The following is a 24,179-nucleotide window of genomic DNA, read 5'->3' as shown; positions in this document are numbered from 1 at the left end:
TGCCAAGAACCCTGTAGTGGTTCTTATTGTAAATACCATGCCAGCCAGTTTACCTTGCTAAACTCTTGTTAGCTCTACAGTTTTTAGAAACAGAATTCCTGAGGTTAGTTTAATTTTTTTCCCCTCTTTATCTTAATTACTTAAATCTAAATTACTTAAATTATTTCTCTTGACTACTTTCTTCATGCTTTTACTCACTTTTGCCCATTTTTATTTACCTATGTTTATAAACCTTATTGCTTCAGCTCAACTTGGAAAATAGCTGACTTCGTTTGTATTCTAAATTTAATGGAGTGTTATGCTCTATAAGCAACAACGTAATATTACAGGAGACAATTCCAAAGACCAAGTGAACTTCAAGATAACTGTTAAGGGATGTGCATGTCCACCATGCACTGAATTTTCAGGTGTCAAATTTCAGTTTCTCAAAGTCCAATCCTAACAGCGTTTCATGAAAGGATTGAATGTGTCAACCTGTAAAAAGTGTAATTTGAAATGTGCTTGAGATGTTTGCCTGATCCTCAGCCTATTTTTTAAAAGTATTCTTATAGAAGTCTAGAATAGCCTTTATGAAATACAGAAGAATATTTAAATAGCTTTACATGCTATATAATTAACTGAACTCTTGAAATCAACTCATTGTGTAGGGAAGAGGAACAGAAAGAGAGAAGCTACAGTAAAATACTACTGAAGGTACAAGCGTAAAAGACCTCTTGATGTAACATGAACCAGTTTAGCAGTATCTTAGGTTAAAAGCATAACTGTTTTGGTTTTTGTGATTTGTAGAAGAGCTAGGGTGGTAATTTGAATGGCGCACTAAAGTAGGTATTGTACACTGTGATATACTTTGAAAACCATTGAATTTTACATGGTTACTATCAAAGCTATTACGCAACTTTTCTTTCTCAGAATACCATGTAATTTCTACTTTCAAGAGGAATCCTCTCGAACAGGCCTTCAGACGGCCCAATGTAAATCTAACTTCCAATCACCTTTTATATCATTACTGGATTGCTGTAAGCCATAAGGCCCCAGCATTCCTGTATGATATCTACCTCAGGATTACTGGAAGAAGTCCAAGGTAATGATGACTAGCTCTGTCTTATCTGTTCCTCTGACTTTTATGTGACTAAAACTCAGCTTTTTTTTCCCCCCTCTGTCTCCAAGAATAGGTCATTGAATTTGAAGTGAGTTTTATACTTCCTAGCAAAAATGAGGGTGTTTTGTTGAATATTTTCTTTGGTGGGGGGTTGAGTAGTCAAGGTAAAAAGAATATAAAATATAGCAAATGTTGGTTCCTAAATTATAAGTATTAAAAATATGTTGATCCTTATTTTTTCCTACAGCACACCACCTATATTTGAATTACAAGACAAATCCATTAGATGGTGCAATAAGGCACCCTAGCGTTGTCTTTTGTTCCAATCCCCTTTTACATCAGTATCGGACTGCAGTTCGCCATATACTGCCTGCATTTTCGTATGATGTGTTGCTCAAATTGACAGGTCGTAAGCCATGGTAAGAAGGACAGGGCTAGAAGTGTCTTGTTGGTAAGGTGGTGGAGACTTATGAAGAGGATTTGGCATGGGTCCTGTCCAGATTTACTAACTATGAGCAATAACAATCCATCGACTGCGTTTCCACTCTGGGAAGTGGTTGGTATTAGGATTGTTGTTGCTGTTATAAACTGAAAATGGAAGGGAGATCACTAATAACTGTTGAGTTATTCCTGTATATGATACAGCCTGATCTGGTATGCTTTGTATCATCTCAACGTTCCATTCAGTTTATAGTAACTACCAGCTGGCTAACTTCTGCAGTGGTGAAAATTGCATAATTCTGCTAAACAGGCCAACCTAGACTACATAGAAGAAATATACGACGTCACTGCAATTTGTTTCAGATTTGTCAAGCCATATGATCTTAACTCACTGTATATATTATGTTTTCAAAAGTATTCGTCTTCAGACTCTAAAATCTCCACTGTGGTGACAGTGTGTTAAGACAAGTGAGTATTCTTTCATTGTCTGTAGTCTAGGTCTGTCTTAGGAGGGGAAAAATTATATAATAGATTTAGCATTGGCAAAAATAAAAGCAAGCCACATAAGTGGTTTTTAGGAGAAAACTTCTAAGCTGCTGTGGATTCTGTTGTTCCAAGCCTATTCAGTGGTGTAAAACAGCTGCAGTAGTGATGGAGGCTGTGCCCGTATAGTAAGCTCCCTGTGTTGAAAAGGTATTTAAACTCTACAGATCAAATGAAGACTTTAAGCGTGAGTTTTCAGCTGTTTTGATTCTTTTGTGATATCAGTGTGTTGAGTAATTCATAGTGAGTGCCCAAAAGATTGGAAGATTTCATCACTTGCTGAAAATAATTGCTATAAAAACCAACCTGCTGTCATACGTACAGGAAATAATACTGCTAGAATGTTGTCAGTGTTTAACCAGTGGGATCGTAACTCAGATCCTTTTAAGTAAAACAAGGCAATAAATATTAACACATTATTTAGATCACTTCTACAGTTGTAATGTTGAAATATTGAGTCTTGTTTTTTGTTCCTCCTGGAGTTCTTATTTGGATGCCAAACGCATGATTTAGAGCCTTAATCAGTACTAGTACATTTGTTGACATTAGAAGTGTTTCTTCCTGCCTGTGAAGTATTAGCGAGCTCTGCTAGTTAGTTTAGTATAGTTGTAGGTGGGCAGGCCTCCTACCGTACACCGGATCTCGAACTTGTGGGGAAGAAATATGTTCAACTAAATAAAAGTCTGTAAAGTTTAATTTGGTTGCTTGGAGAAAAAGCTTTTAAGTTTGATACCCAGTATGTTTAAAGGAATCTAAGTTGAATGATACAGTGTTTGTTTCTTTTTTTTNTCTAACTTCCAATCACCTTTTATATCATTACTGGATTGCTGTAAGCCATAAGGCCCCAGCATTCCTGTATGATATCTACCTCAGGATTACTGGAATGCTTGCAGTGTGATGATGTATATTCATTTTTTTTTTCTTCTCCTGAATGCTTTGTGACTAAAACTCAGCTTTTTTTTCCCCCCTCTGTCTCCAAGAATAGGTCATTGAATTTGAAGTGAGTTTTATACTTCCTAGCAAAAATGAGGGTGTTTTGTTGAATATTTTCTTTGGTGGGGGGTTGAGTAGTCAAGGTAAAAAGAATATAAAATATAGCAAATGTTGGTTCCTAAATTATAAGTATTAAAAATATGTTGATCCTTATTTTTTCCTACAGCACACCACCTATATTTGAATTACAAGACAAATCCATTAGATGGTGCAATAAGGCACCCTAGCGTTGTCTTTTGTTCCAATCCCCTTTTACATCAGTATCGGACTGCAGTTCGCCATATACTGCCTGCATTTTCGTATGATGTGTTGCTCAAATTGACAGGTCGTAAGCCATGGTAAGAAGGACAGGGCTAGAAGTGTCTTGTTGGTAAGGTGGTGGAGACTTATGAAGAGGATTTGGCATGGGTCCTGTCCAGATTTACTAACTATGAGCAATAACAATCCATCGACTGCGTTTCCACTCTGGGAAGTGGTTGGTATTAGGATTGTTGTTGCTGTTATAAACTGAAAATGGAAGGGAGATCACTAATAACTGTTGAGTTATTCCTGTATATGATACAGCCTGATCTGGTATGCTTTGTATCATCTCAACGTTCCATTCAGTTTATAGTAACTACCAGCTGGCTAACTTCTGCAGTGGTGAAAATTGCATAATTCTGCTAAACAGGCCAACCTAGACTACATAGAAGAAATATACGACGTCACTGCAATTTGTTTCAGATTTGTCAAGCCATATGATCTTAACTCACTGTATATATTATGTTTTCAAAAGTATTCGTCTTCAGACTCTAAAATCTCCACTGTGGTGACAGTGTGTTAAGACAAGTGAGTATTCTTTCATTGTCTGTAGTCTAGGTCTGTCTTAGGAGGGGAAAAATTATATAATAGATTTAGCATTGGCAAAAATAAAAGCAAGCCACATAAGTGGTTTTTAGGAGAAAACTTCTAAGCTGCTGTGGATTCTGTTGTTCCAAGCCTATTCAGTGGTGTAAAACAGCTGCAGTAGTGATGGAGGCTGTGCCCGTATAGTAAGCTCCCTGTGTTGAAAAGGTATTTAAACTCTACAGATCAAATGAAGACTTTAAGCGTGAGTTTTCAGCTGTTTTGATTCTTTTGTGATATCAGTGTGTTGAGTAATTCATAGTGAGTGCCCAAAAGATTGGAAGATTTCATCACTTGCTGAAAATAATTGCTATAAAAACCAACCTGCTGTCATACGTACAGGAAATAATACTGCTAGAATGTTGTCAGTGTTTAACCAGTGGGATCGTAACTCAGATCCTTTTAAGTAAAACAAGGCAATAAATATTAACACATTATTTAGATCACTTCTACAGTTGTAATGTTGAAATATTGAGTCTTGTTTTTTGTTCCTCCTGGAGTTCTTATTTGGATGCCAAACGCATGATTTAGAGCCTTAATCAGTACTAGTACATTTGTTGACATTAGAAGTGTTTCTTCCTGCCTGTGAAGTATTAGCGAGCTCTGCTAGTTAGTTTAGTATAGTTGTAGGTGGGCAGGCCTCCTACCGTACACCGGATCTCGAACTTGTGGGGAAGAAATATGTTCAACTAAATAAAAGTCTGTAAAGTTTAATTTGGTTGCTTGGAGAAAAAGCTTTTAAGTTTGATACCCAGTATGTTTAAAGGAATCTAAGTTGAATGATACAGTGTTTGTTTCTTTTTTTTCTTTTCTTTTTTTTTTTTTTTTTAAATGAGAGCCTGTTTTAAGGAACGGTGTAGGGAAACTTACTTAGATGAAAAGGAGACATGCAGTTTTAAGTCCTAATGGGCTTCTTGCCTTATTAAATAGTAGACAATGTGGAGCCAGATGTCTGTTCTTGTTCAGCTTTTTTTTTTCCTCTCATTTTTTGGCTCTCAGTATTTTGAAGCTTGCTTTAAGTAGCACATTGGAGATAACACTGGCATGGGAGTGTAATTCTGCTGTTGTGCTCCTTGTGTCTCATTGACTTCTGGTTTTAATTACCAGGTGACATGCACTAGGAAACCTTTTAAGCCTTGGAAACACAACTGGGGATTGTCGAATTTGTTATAATGCTTTTGAAGAAGCAGTACTTTTTATAGTGCGAAGCAAGGAAGGGCCAGCCAAATCTCAAGTGTGACCTTTATCCACAGTGATTTAGCATGAATGATTTGACTGTATAGTAAAAAACAAACAAACAAAAAAAAAAACCTGATAAAATTGGCGCAAGCAGATCTGAATAACTAAATTGACTTCACGTGGCCCGTAGCCTATCCTCTCTCTGTTCACTTCTGAGAGATTTATTGCATACCATGTAGAAAAAACTAACAAAATTAGTGTATAGGTTGAACTGCACTGTTGCCATGCTGTCAGGGTATTTTACTATCTCTGAATGAGAGATGGTTAGGAAGTAGAACTAGATTGGACCTATGACCACTTGCAACTAAAGGATTATGCTGATAGTAATTAAAAGGTTACAAAAAAAACCTCAACGAACACATTGTTGTATGAGTTTCCTATTTTTGAAGACTTGGTCTCTTGAAGTTGTGGAAACTTGTGGAAGCAGTTTGTAGTGAGAAAGGAAATTTTTTTGGGTAATTGCTTTTGCTTCCAGTGAAACATTCTTGTATTTATTTAACAGTTGTAATAATAACAGTGAAGGAAAATAATGGGAAAAAATGCATGCAATGTTCTTTCCAAATTTTGCAGGTGTTAAAAGTACATTAAGGACTGAGTGGCATAGTGAGGATTTAATCTTGTAGGCTATTGAAGATTTTTCTGTAGTACCCTTATATAAATGGTGGTAATAGGCCTCACTGTCCAAGTTCCGTAGTGTTGTTGCTTGCTGTGTGTACTTTTTGCATAGCAAAGCTTATTTGTTGTCTAATGAACTTCAAAATAAGGCATAGTTTATGCTTGTAACTTTGTAATGTTGCATAGTGTTTATCACAGCAGAACCTTATAAAAAGCTTGTTATGTTTGATATACTTGAGCACTTGAAAACAGACACACAAAGATCTTTCCAATTAGACTGGAAGAATATAGCAATGTTACAGCTGTAATTGAAGGGTTTTTCCATCTGTTCATTTTCTGTTATTGTTTAGAAGGCTAAAGAGAAAGTGGAGCTGATGAATGTGGGAAGGTGTAAAGACAGAATTTTAATTAAAGCTTATTAAACTTAACTCAAACCACCCTTGACATAGTCACTGCCTCTTGGGAAGACTTTGAAGAAAAACTGTGCACTTTCAGGAATGAGAGCTATTAGAAGTGGAAGAATTCCAGTTAATCTTTAACTTCAAAACTTAAAGATATATGAAACCTTGTCCATGGTTACTTAGTTTTGATATCAAGGAATTGTTGCTAATTGTTCTCTGTGGAACAACCTATGAACTGTATTTTTGAAACCTCAGGCTGAAAATTCCATTAAGTATTTTGCACATTCTTCTTTCAGTTATCCGTATGTTCCTATTTGCAGGAGAATTATGGTGCTGTTCAAGTTTTAAGATAACTTTACCAAAAACCCTAGTTTGCTTAGAACTACTCAGGCATCCACTAGATTACACACGTTACTGACAGGTTTGAATGTAAAAGGTTTTTTTTCTTTTCTTCTTCTTCTTTTTTTTTTTTAAAGAAGGTGTTTCTTGTTGGTTTAGTGTGAGTTAACAAGCTGTTACTGAGGAGGCTGGTCTTCTGCCATCCCTTAGCCACATGCTCCTGCCACTTCCCTCTTTTCAGATGTGGCATTTAAGAAAACATAGAGACATTTATTTTGGCTGATGTAACGCAAAACTAACCCTACAAAGAAAAGGAACGGTTTTCCACTGGTGATGTGAATCATCAGCTGATTCTGTGGTCAGTCACTAAGTTCAGTGTAAGAGAGATGAGGTAAAAGAATCTTCTTTGGCTGCCTGAGTTGTGTGTATGTATTTTTTTAACTAGCTTTGCTATATGTTGTAACATACATGTAAGCAGATAGATTCCATACTCTTAGAAAGGGATAAAAACAATGTCTGGCCTGCATCAAACTCCAAATCTACATTTATCTATTCAGACTTTCATTTACACTGTTGAGCGCTTTGTGGGAGCGCAAATTATATTGGAAAGGTGTTTATGCTTTTTGTATATCAGATATGCTCTGTTTTTTTCAATCATCTCCGTTTTTATTAGTCCATTTCATTAAAATCAAACAGAGGCACTATTAATATCCACTTCGAAGTGAGATACCAGCCATTAATTTTTAGTCATGTAATGCAAAATATGTTGGTCAGATGACTTTCTGAGAATATGCTGTATCTGTCCAATAAGTATGAATGCACTTAGGCAACTTTCAGAGGAAAAATTAATAAAAAAAAAAAGGTCATTTTTATTGTTGCTGGTAGTTCTTTTGAACAAAGCTTAACTTCAGAAAGTCATTTCCTGTTATTGCTGGGTTGTTCTGCTTTCTTTGCGTTTTCCATACTACTTCTCTCTCTGCTTAAAATGACCAGTGTGTCCTGCTATAAGGAAGCAGTTCTGTCTGATGGAAATACCTCAAGTACCCAAAGCAGAAATGCAGTAGCATTTGGTTATATGAATACTAACTACTTTATAAAATTAAGTTACCTCTATAATACTTGGAAAGTTCCTGCATTTACATCTGGGCAAGACTTTCACATGAGATTAAATAGCTCACTTTTTGGGTTTACTTTATATACTCTGATTAAAGGGAAACTTGCCTAAATTGATCCTTATAACATTGTTTCTCTGTACTCCAAGTTACATTCTTGCAGAATTGTAGTCTGTGTAATAAAGCATAATGGAAGGTATTTCTGCATCTTTCAAAGTAACCTAGAACTGATCGCCTAAGTAGCAGGATCTGCTGTGGTCTGTCCCTTTGCTGTGGAAGCTGTAGGGGTTAAGGTGAAAAGTTAAATTTCTGATTATTCTAATAATTGATCTTGTATTGACCATAATAAATTAGTTTTGTTAAAGACATGGTCTTGCATAGTGTGCCAGAGGACTAGGGGAACTTTCTCCCTTGTTACGTGGTGTGTGCTCTGCACTATGCAACTCAGTTTTAAATACTTGCAAGTTAAATTGTTAATTTATGCTGAAGTGAAAAGCATTAAATGTTATATTACAGGGTTTTTTCTTGTTTTTGAGATACTTCAATGTGTTAAGACTTTAATGTAGAGGAATGGGGTTAGAGGGTAATAAAGCTTACTATATTCTGCTTTGTTTTTCTTGTTTGAACTCATGTTTATTGCTGTAACTGTACATTCCATTCCTTGGACTGTAGGATGATGAAAACAATAACACGTCTGCATAAGGCTATGGTATTCTTAGAATACTTTACAAGCAATTCTTGGATCTGGAATACTGAAAATATGACTATGCTGATGAATCAACTAAGCCCTGAAGACAAAAAGGCAAGTAGCTGTGTGATGTGAATGTCAGAACTGAAAATGAAATGCAGATTTACTCGTTTTAGATGAAATAAATTGGTAATACCACTTACTGTAATGCAGAATAGAACACGGTCCTGAATTGTTTCTGGAGATTCGTGCCACATCCTTTTGGATGTACCAAGTTGTCTATATGTTTGTCTTATTAGCTGAATAAACAGTGTGATGAGAGATTACAAAGGGCAGGATCCATGGCAGAAGGCATGATAGAAAAGATTTTTAGGGTGACTTGATCTTATGATCAGGTCTTGCTCTATGTATCAACCATGTGACTGAGCTGTTCGGCTTGAGTACACCATGAATAAAAAAGCTTTTATTAGCACTATCACTTTTTCTGAGGAACAGGAGGTAGGTTTTGTTGGACTTCTTTGTCGTGTGTGTTTCAAATCAGTAGCAACTTCTGTGTACATCTTTCATACCTTGGCAAGACAGCTGTGTATTTAAATCTTTTCATTTGTGGTGTGACTGAAAGCGCTCCTTGATAAATATACCAGACGAAGGGACTAAGAAAAGGGTTAAGGAAGAAGATAAACTGTCTTCATTTTTTATTTTTATCAAAAATGGCTTTTTGGGTTGGTTTTTTTTTTTTTTTATGGCAATTAACAGTGAAAGCTTTTGTTTTATGCAGACTTTTAATTTTGATGTTCGACAACTACATTGGGCAGAATACATGGAAAACTACTGTATGGGAACGAAGAAATATGTGCTGAATGAAGAAATGTCTGGCCTCCCTGCTGCTAGGAAACATTTAAATAAGTAAGGATTCATTTTCATGGTTTTAGTTTGTTTTCCTGCATTTCTCCTTTCCACATCAAGTTTTACATTTCAGTTTCACGACTTAGCTTTTGTATCTCCTGTATAGGTCTGCCAGGTTAGTTCTGTCCTAGTTCAGTTGTCTGAAATAGTCTATAGTTTTTTCTTCCTTCATTTGTTGCTTTTGCATTGTTCTTACTACTAGTAATTTCAGTATGTCTGGCATTATGGCTGTAGTTCCAATTGCTAGTGTATACTGTGTAATTTAGATTTCTGATTTTAATAAGAATCCATTTTGGGAGGTTTAAAAAAAAAAAACAACACAGTTAAACAAGATCAGAATGGCTTGCACAACCAGAGGTTTAGCATGACAATCAGTGCTTCATTTGGGAACATGTTCTCTCAAAGCAGACAAATAAGCATGTGTGGGTTCTACTCCAGGACAGAAAACTTTGATGTTCCTTGGAGATGGAACATCTCTTAGCCTCTTATCTGTGACTTAACTCCTCCACTTAGAGTGTGTTGTTACTATTCAGAACTTCATTGGCATAGACAGACTTTTTTCTTTTAGATGGTCTTCTGAAAAAGAAATTGACAGGGATGATTTCAGTGTTGAGAATTTTAGCCAAACTTGCCTGCATTATCCTATGAGATGGCTGTAAAGGCCACATGTAGCATAGCAATGTGCTAATCTGAATTCATGATAAATAGTCATTTTAGATCAGGTATGTTATAATTGTGAATGTCACATTTGCAGGCAGCTTATTGTGGGAATTTTGGATTTAAATGCCATTCAGAAGTGTGCTGGAGATATGTGGGTACCGTTCTTTGTACAAAGAATCATACCAAAATAACACGAGAAAATAGTTTTGGAATGGCATCTTACCATCCCAGTTCTGTTTATAAAAAGATTAAATTGCACGAGAGTTAGATTTTAGCTTATCTTTAGTTCAAGGTATTACAGTTCTTTTGTTACCATTTAGCACTAAGCTCTAGCTAATCTAGAGTTGATAAGTCTATTTTCATTACTGACAAGATATGGCAACCTAAGGAAACTGGCTTCTCTAGGAAACTGAGTAGAGTACTTCCTCAGGTATAGAAGTGTTTTTTTGTGGTTTTTTTGTTTTTTTTTAATATTTTATTTAACTTATGTAATGTGGAAGACTAGACTATTTTTCTACAGTTAAGCTATGTAGAGTAAGGCCTGGGTGTAATAAGCCCCAGTATGCCTGTACAGTTATGTATGTTCTTAGGGCTGCCTTAAAAGTATGGATTGTCACGGTTTACTGAATCAAAAAGGTGACTCATTTTTCTATGAAGTTTGTGCCAATTCTCATTTATTCTGGAGCTTCAATGTTTACACGTGAGACTATTGAAAAAACCCAATTGCTCTAAGTTATGTCTGTAATAGTGTATCTTGAGATGAGTAGATGAACAAATTAAATTGTTGATTTTATTTTTTTTTTCCCCCCCCTTAGTCCGCTGTATCATGGCTCTTATGTTTTCTTTTTCTTTTTCCTTCTTAGGTTAAGGAATATACGCTATGGATTCAATACAATTCTTGTGATCCTGATTTGGCGCATCTTTATTGCAAGATCACAAATGGCAAGAAACATCTGGTACTTTGTGGTTAGTCTGTGCTACAAGTTCCTCTCCTACTTCAGAGCCTCCAGTACTATGAGATACTGAAGAACAAGAATTTAGCAGTAGGGCATCTATGCATATAGCGGTCTAACTACACAAAATCTGTTACGTGTATTCATCTCACATTTTGTAAAAGCATAGTTTTATTTTAAATTGGAGTGCAAAATACATAGTACGGTATATGTAAAGTTAGTTATATATCTTCCTGAAAACAGAGAAAATAAAATGGTCAAGTGCCAGGCTGAACTGACCTTAGGCAAGTATTCTACTTTTTAACCCGGGCAGAACATTTTAGACCACCGACCAACATAACTGTGCAGTTTGGGACACTTTTGATTTAAATCTGCCTTAACATAATTTTATTTTTATTCCACATTGAGAGAAGTAAATATTGATTTAAGATTTGCTAGTTATTGTAGACCTATTTATTTGAAATCCTGCTAAATTGCAAAGGGATTTACAGTTGCTGAAGTGTATAAATGCTGGTGGATATCCTGGAAAAACTATTGTCTTTTTGCCACTTCTTCCCTTCTCAAAGAGAACTGTTACTGAAAGGCCTTGTGTGCGATCTCGTTTTTTGGAGTGATTCAGTTTTTTGCTCAAAATTGGCCCCATCTTACTTGACTTTGTCAGCATGACCAGTTTGCTTTTCTGAAAGCTGAATCGATCCTATCATTGAATAGATAAAAGGAATGTAGCCATGAGGGGGGAAAAAGTGATCATTGACCGTCCTTTTTTTTTGTTGTTGTTGGTAACACAGAGCCAGCACTTGATTGTTACAGTTTTGACTCAAAAGGGTAAATGTATTTGAAAAGAGTTTATTATGCTTGATAGTTATTTATAGTACTGGTAACTGTAGTTGGACAAACTCTAGGTTTTTGTTGAGATATACGTGTTTGTAGATCTTTGCATAGTCTTACTGAATGCTTCATGAATGAAAAACTCTTGCAATCTGTAAGCTATGAAGTTCCATGCATGGATAACACCGTTGCCTAAGCACACTTTCTCGTTTCTGCCCCAATAAAGACCTTTGTTTTGCTGGGCAAGCAAAGCAAGATGCATCGTGCTTCAGAATGGAAGTATCTTAACTGATCTCCTATGATATAGTTTGAATTATTAGGTTTAAATACAAGAAAGTGTTTTTCTGCATTTAATTCATTCTGGTAGGTAAAACTCATCAAATATAAACTCATCAAAATAGCAAGTTGTAAGAAAAGTCTCAATTCCTGTTTAAGGCAATAAGTAAAGATCCCTTGAAATTTTGCTCACCTAGAGCTTTATTTAAGAACAATGCAGCTCTCCACTTACTGATGCACTGACCAGCACCCTTGCCCAGTGCTTTTTCATTAAAATCAGTTTATACCATATGTTAATATGTTCTTGAATCTGCTTGAAGAAAAGAAATAATGACTTAATTACACAAGAGCTAAATTATACTTGCCCTTGGTAGTTGTCCTATTTGAATTAAGTATGTAAAGAAGTTATTTTGCTATTCTTGTGGAAACTCCTTACTTTAAGGAGAGCACCTTTCATGCAGGTGTATATCTCATTTTGAAAAGAAAATGGCTTCCTTGTTGAAGCTAAGTATTCTGTAGTAAGTAGTTAGGCTGTAATTCCTTTTTAAAATGATCTCTATGTGTATATAAATATATGTATAATGCTAGTGATGGAAAGCCTAAATGGTCTAGGACCACACCTTGTGTGAGAGACCTCTTACTGTGGCTGAAAATAAATTATGGCTTCTGTGACTGAAGATGTTACACTTCAACAAATGCATTAGGTGTATTACATTTTTAGTTACCTCTCCAAGCATCTTACTAGACCTGAAAGTATGCTTAAGCATTCCTGCACTGTAGACTTTTTTCAGAGGTGCCTACAATCCAATGATGTCTTCATCTCATGTTGGCATGTGACTGAAGTTTGCAAAAAGACAAGTACATCATATTCCAAAAATAATTTCTGTGCAACAATTCACTTAAAAAATTGTTCCTTATAGTCATTACTACATGTGATACTTTTCACATTGATTTGTTAATAATGCAAACTGTGAAGCCAATGAATTGATTATTTCTGGTCCATAACTGCTTAGGAGTCTGTTCTGTTGAATATATAACTGGAGAAAAGGATACTTCACCTCTACTCTTTAAACATTTAACAGTTTAGAAACTCAGCTTTTTTTCCTCTTTGGAGTCCATGGTTATCTGTTGACTATTGGTATCTTAAACTCATCAGTCATCCTATTTAATTGATGATAGATTTAGTGTCACATATATTACGTTACTTACGTTGCTTCCTGTGGTCAGTCTGTGAAATTCTATCTGAACGTACTGTTTTCTTTCCATATCAGGACCCTGTTCTATTGCAGTTCTTCAGTGTTTGCACGTAATAAATGTTGGTCAGAAATAGACTGGAACTTTGTTTTGATACAGGAAGCTGGATTCACTGTACTGAATAGCAAATGACAGGAGGTATTCCAATTGGTTAAATAGGAAGAGCAATTGAAACAACGTGATCACTTAAGTTACAGGTATTTAAATTTGGGACCAGGAAAAATTATATTTTCCTGTTATGTTTTTCTGCTGTAGGAACAGATGTTCAGAAACAAATGCTAAATCTGTGAGCTTTTATAAGACAAACAGAAATATTGGGTGCCTTTGTTTGTAAACCAAAAAATAAACAAATCGCTTAAAAGTGTTGTGTTGATTGTATTTTTGCCCTTTAAGTGTTTGTTGTATTCCTACATGTTTTTAGTGTAATTTGTGGGAAATAACTGAATAGTATGAATTTGGTTTTTATACTCATAAACATGTGTTTTCCTTGATAAGTCTTTGAAGGTCAAGTTAGTGACAGCAAAACAAAATAACAGGACACAGAAATGTCAACATAAACTTTTGTGAACTGATATCTGAACACATGGTGTTTGGTCATAGAAACTTTCTGTTGCACTTCACGTGCCTTTTTCTTAGCATTTCTATTTGTAATATCAATTATGCGTTTGATTAAATGACTGTTTTTTCTCATAGCTTAAAAGGCACTTGGGATTTGAAGTAGTTAGCACATGGATTAATATTCCAAGGAATTGCAAGCAGTCATGGCTGTTGCAGCATCTTGATTTGGTGGTGGGTTAAGGGAGGGTTGTATTAACTTCATGTATCACCTAAATCGTTGTGGTTTTGTTTGTTGTTTCTTTTTTTAACCTCCTGATCTTCTTCAGATAACTGTCCACCTTTCTGTCAGGAGGTGACTGTAAGTTAAAGGCTACTTTAACAAATGTGACTCACTGATAGGTAACTACTAATGGTGCAGTTGGTTTCTCTGGAATATTGGATAACGAAGGCTTTGAATGGCTTTTAGTGGGTGTGTGCATATTCTTACATCAGTTATATCCATTAACTGCAAAGGTAATGTTTGTTATCAGAAGCCTTTAATTTCATTCTAGTTCAATTATTTCTTTCAGGGTAGTGATTCTGTAGTTATTTTAACTTAAAAAATGAATACCCTCAGGTGGGAGCTGGGCCTGTTGTTTCTGTATGCACACATGGGTGGAAAAAAGCATGGCCTTTTGTTATTGAAGCATTTTCAAGTTTGCAAATGATTCTTTAAGGAAAGAAGAAATTAAACTGTTCCTTGATCAAAATTTATCATGCACAGGAGAGAAGAGGAATAAATCCTAAGTTGTTTCTGCCTCATAAGTTAGGGCATACAAGAGAGGAGGTAGGGGATGCTCTTATCTGTATTATTATTGTAGATCCCAAGAGGGTCAGAAAGTAGTTATGGTCTAGTTGTTTTTTTCAAGAAACATCTGATTTACTAGTTCACTTCAGTGCGAATAATTTAGTGCTTATCCACTACTGACTTTAAGGATCATGTCTGTTTTAATTCAGATTCAAGACAATTTCATGTACCTGAAAAGTTTTATCTGTATGAAACTGTACTTCAGCTGTTCCTCATTTCCTGATGAAGTGATCACAGAACTGGAGACACTGCATAGTAACAGGTTTAGACACTTAACTTGGATAGCATTCAAGAGTCTGAAGTGAGGAGGCGTGATTTCTGTTATTATATATAGTTATTTTCTCAGTGTGATTCAGCATCATAAGGCACGTGCTTAAAATAAATAAGGACTTCTCAAAAGCAGTCATACTGCAGGGTGTGGGAATAAAACAGTTAAACAATGGGAAAAAACTTAATGCTGTTAGAATTTGTTCTTATTTTAATGGGAATGTGACGTAGTAGCTGTATTGACACTGTGGTCATGTGATGCGTGATCTGTTATATATTATGCTTACTGTCCAAGCAGATAAATCAGAGAGCAGAAGTTAACTGTATGTGACTTAAGTTTGTCATCAGGTGCCACTCCCTTAATGTGCTCTCCCAGGACAGTTCTTATTCCAGCTTAAAGATTCAGTCTTGGACTGGACAGGGGCAGCAGCTAATGAGATTCTTGATCAGAGTGTCAGTGTATGAAAATCTGCAGTCTGTGGAAGGTGAGACTTTGCAGTTTATAGGATAGAAGTTTTCTTGCAAGTTATTTACATGATATAAGGGGCAGCAGTATGTCCTTCAAATGCATGTTATCACTCCCACGTGAGGTGTTTTCAAATAGGCTTTCCAATAAGTTCTTGCACTGATTTTTGAACAAATTGCCCAAGCTAGACAAGACAACTTGGTAGCTACTGTATGTCCTCTGCAGGAAGAATGAGCATCACCTGATCAACTTGCTATGCAGTGCGCTTCCTTCATATTCTTTCAAGGTATTTTGTTCAATGCATGTAATTTTTTAAATTGTAGTTCATTTAATAGTTAAATATAATTTTAAGTTTTCACTTAAAAGGATTTGTTTGATTTTTATTTTTTTCCCTTCCTAATAATTTTCAAATTAATTTTGCCTTTTCTGTTTGATCCAGGCTCTCCCAGTTTTGATCAGAGTTTTACTTTTAATTGTATAAAAGAACTATTTTTCAGAACATTGTGTGTAACTAGGAAAAGGATTCAAGACTAATGCAAGCACAAGAAGCCCAAGCCTCTTGAACTGGATGAGCTTTCACTGAGTAAATAAACAACATAAGCTAATGCTGACTGATGATGTGACATCAGGTAGAAGATCTCTTTTCGGAAGCTATGATGGAGGACTTACGAATGATTTTTCACTGCATTCTGTTTATTTGCTGGCTGGGCTTTTGTCTCTAGTCAACTATTCAACACTAGGTAACACTTCTCTGCTATATCGTGTTGCAAAAATGACAGTCCACAAGGCTGCTTCTGTGTTTGGATCTTAGGCTTACTCTCCTTTTGCTGAGTGGGCATTTCTGCTGGGCACCTTTATTTCCGCCCCCACTCAGGTTCTGCCATCAGCTCCTCTGTTCTTGCTACCTGCTCAGTTGACTGACTGTAGCTGTTAGTGCTAGGCCTATTGAAGTTAAAAGATTGTATGCTTTATTAATGCCAGGCACTGAGTGTACCAGGGAAACGACCACTTTGTGTAAGAATGTTAAATTCTGTTTATTTCAAACCAATGGTAGATTTCTAATTCCTGTGTGACTACAAATATCAGTTGAGTTATGCACTTGTAAGGCCACGTGGCAGAACAGGCCCCGCATCTTTTTAATCCACGCGTGTGGTTTTAAGCCACAACTAATATTTCCTTGTCAGTGACACCTGTGGTTTTCCTCTGTTAAATATTTGATTTGGAAAGAAAAACATGCAAGGTAGCTTTCACTCTTTGTGACTCTAATTTAAAACCAAGCCTATTCATTTTTAATAGGAATGTACAGCACTTAAGCTAGTAAGTCAGTTTCTGGCTGTTTTCTATGTTTCATATGGCTTCTGCATTTTAGAGCCAGTGTGTTTTTAGTAATGATGCATCTCTTTGAAGAGTGTGGAATGACTTGAAAGTAGACAGAATATTAGGTTGCCAAAAATATTCTAGTTTTGGTCTAGTAGAATTCTGTGAATATTTATAATAGTAACGATACTAGATCTTTGGTTAGAGAGAAATGGAATGCTTCATTTTTCGCAAGCGATACTGCTATGTGTTGAACCACTAGTAGGAAATCCTAACTGGCTACGTATGAATTAATGAGCTAAAATTATCCTAAACCTGACCTCACAGAAGGAGAAGTATTAGAAAAATTCAGAGCTGCAGGACAGAAACAATTGGTGCTTTACTCTTTGAAGTAAAGTACTCTCTACTTTAGAAGGTTGTACGAATATCCATCAAAAAACCTTGCTTGTAGCTAGAAGTTTATTGAAATTATATGTGGAAGAAATGTTGAGGCCGGAAAACAAATACTGGGGTAAGTCAGTTTTTCCTCAGTGCTTTTTGTCTCCTTTCAGAATTATGTGATCCTGTTATTTTAATCATTCTGTTGGAAACTTGGATTTTGTGCTTCACTTGACTTTTGTTGAAGTGTCAAAAGTTATTACCCCCCCTCAACCCCCCCCCCCCCCACCCGTGCCAGCAATGATCAGTCTAACCAGCATTTAAACTGCATGGGGAAATCTGGAAAACAGATGCTCCCTTCACTCACTTCACGGGTGTTTGGCATGAAGTTTTAGTAGTTAACTTTCTAATGTCAGGTATCTCTTAGAGATCTCAGGCAAGCCACTGCATATCCATCTTATCCTATCTCTACTGACAGTTGATGTGGGGAGCAGAACAAAAAGCCTATCCAGATTAACCATGCTAAGAGTAAAGTCAGTGCCAGCTGCATACTTAAAGTAATACTATTTCAAAATCTGGAGATTTACTTACCATGTTTTGTTGTTTGTTTGTTTGTTTTTCTTCACAAAAGCTATAAAACGTAAGTCAATGACTTGCCTCCTGATGAACATTGGTAATGTTTAAAGCACAAAATCTGCTTTCAGGTCATCTTAAGTCTTCTCATTTAGGCAAGCATTGGTATTCTGTGTTTGTGATGAATCACTGTAGAAACCCAGGTGGGAGAGTTTAGAGCGGATAGTGTGTGTTGAAAAAGACACAGATATTTTACATAATTAACTGCTTGGGGCCCAAGTTAGTCTGGAGGTGGGAAACAGACTTTCAGGTAAGGCAGAAGCAGAAAATGATGCTGTTGCTTGGGACAGAAAAGGCTGAGCTGTCCCTCTGAATAGCAGCATGTTTGAACTGATGCACAGTGGACTCCTTACTGATCTGTCTCTTTCTCTTTTCTACCTAATCTGTGCTCACTTTCACGCTTGTAAACAGTTGCTTCCAGGTTGTTTGCTACTGCTTTTAATTAAAACACTTGTCCTCAAATGCAGGTTCTTTGTCAACTATATATATATATAGTTCTCTTGATTTAATACAGCCTTGTTGTTTTGGTTTTTTTTGTTGTTGGTGGTGGGGTTTTTTTTTTGCATGGTATTCACATTCACTTCATGGCTTTTGAGTTTTGTGGGGCCTTAGGAATATTCTACTAAATAGACTTCAATTGGCTTCCTTTATGTAGACCTTTGCCTACTCAATGCCTCATCATCCTTGGGTAGCAAGTTCCAAGACCAGGAATTAGTTCACCAAGGAAGTAGTGATAGGAGTTCCTGTGCACGTAGTCACCCACCTTTGAGGTGATCTTTTTTTCTTTTTTAATGTGAAATACTGGAAAATGATTTTCCAGTTATGTGTAATATGCTGTCTTCTAATTGTTGGGTTCATAAGACTTCTCTAACAAAATATGCTGCACACATGGCTTCTGTTCTGCCTCCTGGGTTACTTCTCTTTTACTTATACTCACTGCAAATAGTCTTTGACAGAATGCGATAAAGAATAAATATACCCACAGCAGATTCAATCAGTCTTGTTTCTTCAAATATATTACTTGGGGTGTTGGTTAAATTATGAACATAAAATATGAATTGGAAAACATACTTTAATAATTTGACAAGTTTCTGGAAGTGTGTAAATGTGTGTGTCTCTGCCTCCATGTGCACATGAAATAAACCTTTTATTGCAGAAACTACTTTCTGAGGCTCATCTGAAGCATTCAGCCTTGGCAGCTTTTGAAAGTAAAACCGTGTGTGCATCAGATAAAGAGTGGTTTAAGGGCAAGTGTTCTTTCTTCAAAAAGAATTAAAACTTGTGTAACTTGTGGTATTATTTGCACTTGTCCAAAGGAGAAGTAGAAAACGGAAGATGAATGAAGTATCTTCAAGTATTTCTGCCACCCTTCTCTTTAGGACATTAAGAATAACCACTGTTGCTAAGTTACCATGAACACTGATTTTTATTTTCATTTTTCCTCCTGCAGGAATTGGCCATAGGTCATTAATAAAATTGCTGGAAGACAGTATTTTGTGGGCTCTCAAATTCTATTCTTCCAAAACAGTGTTTGATCGAAGATAAACTGTAAAGAAGACTGTAACTGAATTGTTAATCTTGACAGGCGTTAAGCCAAAAACTCTTGGCCATAGTCTGAAGTATCTTGGAGCTGAAGTATCTTAATACGTGTGATGTCTAAGCTCTGTTTAGGTTTACCTGCTGTATCATTTTGAACTGTGTCCATTTATATTCTTAATGGAAGAGCTGTGTACAGTGTTCTAAGGAACTGTAGCAGTTATTGTTAAGTAATTAAATTGTAAGGTTGTCTTAGTTTTTTCTGACATCACTCTTCTTTTGCCTCTTTCTTTAGAAGAAAAGAATGGCTGTGGAGATTAGTACTTGGAAACAGTACGGGACAGCAGATCCCAGATCTATCTCATCCAGGCAATTAACTTCAGGAAGAAGTCTTGCTTCAGAAGCCTGTTTATAAGTGATGCATGTCTGCCACTACAGGATTTTTACAAACATCGCATTAAGTCATCACTATAGTCAGTATTTTTCAAAGAAATTTAAGCTTTGCACTGAACAGACACTACCAGCTCTTACTGTAGTTTTTGCAGTTTTAATTGTAGTTGAGTTAAACAGTCTCCATGATATTAGTGAATATCAGGTTGAAACACAAGGCCAAATTTAATCACTTTTAAATAAGCAAATCATGTAATTTAGAGGACAGTTTATTTTTGTGTAAGTCCTAAGGTGTGTGTGTATGTATGTATATGTGTATATATATACACACAGATATGGCTTTTTAATGTCAATTTATAGCAAAATCTTAAATGTTTTCAGAGTGAGATAAACTTTGCTGCTTCACAGAAATACAGTGTTTATAATCTGAATTTCATTTCAAGTATATTAAAAGTAGTATGCAGTTTAGAAATATAGGGTTATTTTTAATATTGAAGTTGAATTGTTAGCACAAAGATGCATGTTAATAAATTCTGCTCTGAAAAACTGAATTTGGAGTGAGAAAGGATTAATGCAGCCTGGAAAAATTTAAGTGTAAGAACTATTTCCATGGTTGTGTTAAGATATGTAGGATGTAGTCTATTTACAGTCAAGTTTGAATGCTATTGTAGGTAGCGATAAATGGAAGAGTGAGAAAAGAGTGACAGGTTCAGTTGTACAGTACTTTTTTTCCTGCAGATTTATGGAGACATCCTAAAAGCTCACACCTTTAAAAATAAAATATCTCTTTTTTTTTTTTTTCCTACAGTTTGAGTATATATATATTTTTTAAATGTTTTGAATGCACAGTGAAGCAGAAATGGGAAGTGCAGATACACCACTGATAATGATATTGCAGTTGCTGTTGCTTCAGTGGGCTTATGAACTCTTAATTCATTTGATTTGAGAGAGCAAGTTGAAGAAGGAAATCTTGAGTCATTGCAGGCAAACTGTTAGGTAAGCAGTGATAAATAGTCTGACTTCATGTTGATAACAACTATTGTGTACTTGCTTTGGAAACATAATGATACATCTGCCCTAACATTACCACTATAGTGGTTGCTGTTAAACAGTTGCTGTTAGGTGGTGGGACTTGGCAAACAGACTGGGCTTGACTTTGCTGCCATTGATCTCAGCTGCAGGATCACAGACTGAAAGAGGGAACTGAGTCTTCAGGGGGTTTGAAACAAATACTACATCATGGATGTTACACATTGCAGAAACATCTCTTTCCAAGATGTTCCTGTATGTATGCAATATACATCTTGATGGAAACAAACATTGTTCTGATTAAGGGTAATTTTCCTGAGAGGGTAAAAATGACCAATCAAACAGCCTGGTACAAATGCTGCTTGTTGTTGGTGGCCTACTAAAACTATGATGCAGAGGACTGTTTTGATAGCTTGACAACACTGAGTTTGCAGGCGTCTTTCTTGGCTTCAAGAATCATGAACAGCTACAGACAACTTTATGGCAGTGAAGACTGTAAAGTTTGCTGGGAAGTTTGTGTGCCCAAAGCAGACTTGTGGCAAAAATGGAACTTTCTCTGGGCTCAGTTGCTCTGCTTAGGAGTCAAGGCAGTTAAGGAGCTTAAGGATTTTTAGATGATAACACTTGTGTTCATATGGTCACAAGTGTGTAAAAATAATGTGTAACAGAGGAGTGGCAATGCAGAAGCTGTGAATTCATACTGTTTTTTCTCTGATTAAGTTAATTCAGCCATTGTGCTATTTTGACCTTTGCAGTGGCCACTCATGCAAAGGGAATCCTGAGAGATGAGGTTTTGGCTTTGTTTATTTAATTGTATCCCATAATAAAGTTCTGTGTAGAAGACTGAAGGTATTCAAGGTGAGCATGTGAGGGATGAATGAAGGTTTAAGAAAATCTAAGCTGGAACATTCTCAGTGTTACTGCACACTTGTGAGGTCTAGACAGTTGCTTCTTTGTGCATTTCAAATTTGTTTGTTCTGAGGTAGTAAAGGGAAAAAGAAAGTGAAAGCTTCGAAGCTGAAACAGCTCACAAGTAAAAGACTGTGAAAGCACAGAAGAGCAGAATGTACTTGGAAGCTTTTCTTTGTGTGCCCAGTGTTACACCCTGGTATGTTGGATATGCTTTGTGGCACCGCAATATTAAACTTTGATTTATCCTGGGTTTAAAAATGACTCACAACAAACACACTTAAGTAACCAGTAGTTCACCAGTGTTACTCTGAGTGTGAGGTATGCCTCACTGATATTTACTATACTGATACATTTACTATAAACCTGCAATCTTCGGGTTTATCTAACATATTCTGTTTTGCATCATCCATCCACCACCACTTGGTTGTTTTGTTTTTGAGAAAATAAAAGCTGTAGTTTCTTTGACCTCTGTTCAGGAGAAGGCAGAAAGTTCATAAATCATGAATTACTGATCCAACCCTATGCATATTGCATGAGGGTAAGGAACAGCGCAACAACTGATGTACAGTAATTCAATATAACCTAGCACAGAGTGGCACAAAACTACAGTATTCTGCAGTATTTGTGAGCTGCAGTATTCTAGGGGCTTGACATAGCACTTTCCTACATGAAAAGGGTTGCATTGTGCACGAAGTTGTGAAAGAAACAGTGCTATTCAGAGTTTTTCAGCTATTTATCTGTAGGGAGTTAGTATTTGCTGTCTAGGGTGTTTTTGTTTTTTGTGGAATTGGACAGATCTCGCTTAATCAGCACAATGCTGATCACAAATACGTGGCAACCCCCCATGGCAATGCAGTTTAAGTTGAACGTACGGAGGAAGAACTAAGACATTCGCAAATTCACTACATATTCAATCTCTTTTACATAAACTTAAGAATAAAACTTACTTGTTTTAATTGAAACCTGTATCTGTATTGGTTGAATTCATTGTTTTGAGCTTCTAATAAACATACTAATGAGCCTCCTACTTCCACGTGCCACTATACCAGAAACTCTGTGCTTTGAAGGAAGTGTTGACGTTAAACCTTAAATGGACTGTCTTTTAGTTGTTCTGAGTGGAAAAGGACTTAGCTGCTTAAATTAATGCTGATTGTGTAGAATAACATGCAACTGCTGATGTAAAACAAAACAAAATGACACTTTGTCGTTGTGATGTTTTCTGTAGATTTCCATGATGTTCACTGAACTTCAGTTTTTTACTGTACTGCTTTGGAAAGTATTGGCCAGTGTTGTAGTTCAGTTTTCAACATTCTGAATCTTTATAACAGCACTCAAACTCCTTTAAATTCATTTTCTTAAGATCTTAAGGCTCTCCTGTGATCATTCTGTTGACGTGTTGCTTGGAGTTTCTCCTGTCATTGCGGATATGATACTAATCTTAAACTCTCAGATTCTGATGTCTGTCTATTTTTTGCTGAGATGGTTTTTAAGTTATTCTCTCCAAAGCAGAGGTGAGAAGGAGCTGCAGTGCATTCATGTCCCCACAGCATGCATTTGTGGTATATGGCCAAACTTTATAGTAGCTCTTATTTTGCTCTTTCAGACTGGACCCCAGAGTATTTGAAGGAAACTGTATTTACTGACTGTTCAGCAGCCTTGGCATGCTCATATACCTCTACTTGTGCTTCCAAAGCTCCTATCCAAAGGAGGACCTCTAGCTGTCTTGAAATAATTAGATACTCACACAGTGCATAAAAGACCATGATGTCTTAATTCTACCTTGTTTTAAAAGTAAAAGCAGAGGCCTGGACTTCATTCCAGAGGCCAGTACTTGCTGATAGTTCTTTTTTGCCTCGTCACATCACAGTTATCCTTGCAAATTTGCATTGTGTTTGCACGTTAAAAATACTGATTATCTTGTAAGGCAGATTTCTCACTTCCTTCACGTACTTAGAGCCATCTACCACTGCAGAGTCAAGCTATTCCTTTGGCTTTGGTACACATTTATACTTTCCCTATCTTTTTTAAAATTCCCCTGTGCTGCCTCCTGGTAGCGGAACGTACTTTGCACGTTTCACTGAAGAGGAGGACTAGTCATTTCATTGCCAGTTGACAGTAACTAAGCAGCGAGTACCCTCTGGCAGAAAATACTGTATGTGGTTGTAGTGATAAAAGCAGCTAGGTAGTTCTGGCCTTCTTGGAGTAGAAGGCTAGTTATAGAAGTGGGAAAACAGGTATATTAATCCTAAACTAGCTTCTGTTTAACATTTCCAGGAAACTCAGAATATGTTGTATCAGTGTACAGGGTAGATGTTGCATAGTTTGAATGGGGAGGGGAGAAGAGTTTGCAAATTACTGTCCCTTGCCGTTAGCATATAGAATAAGCTGGACCGAAAAAGGCATATTGAAATCAAAGAGCAAAAGCTCTGCTGATTGTGCACTGTTATGGTTTATTATGGTTAGATCATATTGCAAACATCTTCATTTTCCAGAAAGTCCTTTTTTCTGCCGTCATGAAAGTAGACTTTTTTTAAAAAGCAGTTTAAAACAGATTCTTTTAAAGCCTGTTTAAGAGGTTTATGAGCTGGATTTTTGGTCTCTGATCAATGAGAGC

At 36.3% G+C, this 24,179-nt stretch overlaps 1 protein-coding gene across 2 annotated transcripts in view; it reads left to right on the top strand.

Moving 5' to 3' along the window:
- The window catches only part of FAR1 (fatty acyl-CoA reductase 1), a 71,020-nt gene extending 57,424 nt beyond the window's left edge, over positions 1–13,596 (top strand). For both annotated transcript variants that reach the window (XM_015863939.2, XM_015863938.2), the window contains 4 exons: positions 910–1,081; positions 8,340–8,469; positions 9,134–9,261; positions 10,785–13,596. In XM_015863939.2, the coding sequence (XP_015719425.1) occupies positions 910–1,081; positions 8,340–8,469; positions 9,134–9,261; positions 10,785–10,947 (593 nt within the window). In that variant the 3' untranslated portion in view covers positions 10,948–13,596. The remainder of the gene's footprint in view (positions 1–909; positions 1,082–8,339; positions 8,470–9,133; positions 9,262–10,784) is intronic.
- The last annotated feature ends 10,583 nt before the right edge of the window (positions 13,597–24,179 follow it).

Source organism: Coturnix japonica, chromosome 5 (genome assembly GCF_001577835.2).
Source record: "Coturnix japonica isolate 7356 chromosome 5, Coturnix japonica 2.1, whole genome shotgun sequence".
In the NCBI taxonomy this organism is placed as follows: Eukaryota; Metazoa; Chordata; class Aves; order Galliformes; family Phasianidae; genus Coturnix; species Coturnix japonica.
The sequence above is the reverse complement of the archived record's forward strand: the minus strand, read 5'-3'. Positions and strand labels throughout refer to the sequence as shown.